Source organism: Etheostoma spectabile, chromosome 17 (genome assembly GCF_008692095.1).
Source record: "Etheostoma spectabile isolate EspeVRDwgs_2016 chromosome 17, UIUC_Espe_1.0, whole genome shotgun sequence".
Lineage (NCBI taxonomy): Eukaryota > Metazoa > Chordata > Actinopteri > Perciformes > Percidae > Etheostoma > Etheostoma spectabile.
The window spans coordinates 10,342,932-10,344,707 of record NC_045749.1 but is presented as its reverse complement, the minus strand read 5'-3'; the positions used below and the strand labels follow the sequence as shown (position 1 = coordinate 10,344,707).

Here is a 1,776-nt window from a genome sequence, read left to right as displayed (position 1 = left end):
TGGTTGCTAGCTGGCTGGGGGCTGACTGGAATGGATGTATCTGCAGACCCGGGCTGTTGTCAGCTCTCATCCCGACTGAAGCCTCGCAGCACCAGGAGACTGAGACAGAAGACAGGGATGTAACAGCTAGCTAAATTACCATTAGATTAGTGGTCTATACAGTTAACGTTACCGATAAATTTGTGGATTAGCCCAGAGTTGTTGTAAAATAAATGACCAAGTTTAACTGTGTTGTAATCTTACATTACCCACTAAGAATTACATTAGCTACTTGTCAACCAGCACCTTTACAGTAGGCACCAAAGCACGTTTCCTCTTTGTTCCCCCTACAGGTTGGGAGTGGAATTGTCCATTACTGTTACCATTATTGTTATGTGTCATTCCAACAAATTAATGAATCACTGAAACGATTTTGGAAACATTATTATAAGGTACAAAAGAATCTATGGTGTTTATCGATCGATATTGAAATCAATCAATATCGATAAATAAGGTCTCTGTATTACTGTGGGTTTGGTGTATCGTTACAGCCCTAATGAAAATGGCCCTGTTGATTATCACAGAAGCCTGGCTGAACATCGCATACGGCAGCTAGCAGCTAACAGGGCGAACTAGCTACCAGCAGGATAGAGACAGGGTAGGTGAAATTAAACAATGTCTGAGTTAAAAACACATGTCAAATAAAAGGCCCTGCTAAGCAATGTTGGGTGATGTCAGTTCTTGTTGATGTTTGAAGTATTTTCAAACAATACGAAAGCCAGCTCGCCCTTCCCTCCTTTTCATCTGGTCTCCTCTCCCTCCCTTCCCTGCACTAACCCCCCAAATCCTTTGTCTATATGAGGCCTCTGCAAGCAGCTGAGAACACAGGAACTCACATGACGTGTTTTTCCACCTAGACCCTCTTACATAGTACATTACTCTGTAACTTAGGTATCCAGTTAAAATACCTGTGTGCCCATTTACTTGATTTACTTCACTTTTACTTTAATTCAAATTCCATCAGAGTAACAGATTTTGTGCCACATGTTGCACTCACCTGCTGGTTAGCCATAGTGTGGTACCACCAAAAGAGGCGTGTAGTAATAAAGTATGCAACCACCACATCCACAGTGTAGTGGTCATGGGCAAGAAGGATGCAAAAAATCCCTACAGCGCTCAATGTCCAACAAAACCACAGGTACCACCAGAACCGCTTGGGGGAGTCTGCCAATCAAACATAAAAAAAACGAGCAGGGTTAATACACCAGACACACTAAGCAAACTTAACAGGCTGAATTCTCTTTACCAGCTAAATGGACTAGAGAGCGTCAGTTAATTAGTGGGGAAAAAAAGCTGCATTTGGCCTCTGTAAGTCAGACGGTGCAGCACTGTGGCTCTTTTGCAGAAATATTAACCAAACTGTTCTCCAATTCACAACTAGATGTCACTGCTGTGGTGGTAAAGCATTTCAACAGCATGTGATGTAACAGAGAGAAGAACAGTTTACTCAAAGCATGAGAAAAGTTATGCCTACAGCCTGACCCAACAGTTGAAATACTTCTGACTCTTGTGCTTAGTGGTGAACTAAGTAAGTGTGCAAACCAAATACGTTGCTTAACGTAAATGCCTTTAAATGCGGTTAAGTAACAGAGAAAGGTCTTAACACATTGATACCAACTAAAATATGTGGTTAGTGCAACATCTCTACACTTCCTGACACAATTCAGAGAAGTGTTGCAACACACTTTGAGATACAGATGGTGGTTAAAACATTAGTGTGTGTGTGTGTGTGTGTGT

At 41.8% G+C, this 1,776-nt stretch overlaps 1 protein-coding gene across 1 annotated transcript in view; it reads right to left on the bottom strand.

The window, feature by feature from the left end:
- sgms1a (sphingomyelin synthase 1a) overlaps positions 1-1,776 on the bottom strand; it is a 21,946-nt gene that overhangs the window by 4,059 nt on the left and 16,111 nt on the right. The window contains exon 5 of the mRNA XM_032541501.1: positions 1,037-1,203. Coding sequence (XP_032397392.1) covers positions 1,037-1,203 — 167 coding nt within the window. The remainder of the gene's footprint in view (positions 1-1,036; positions 1,204-1,776) is intronic.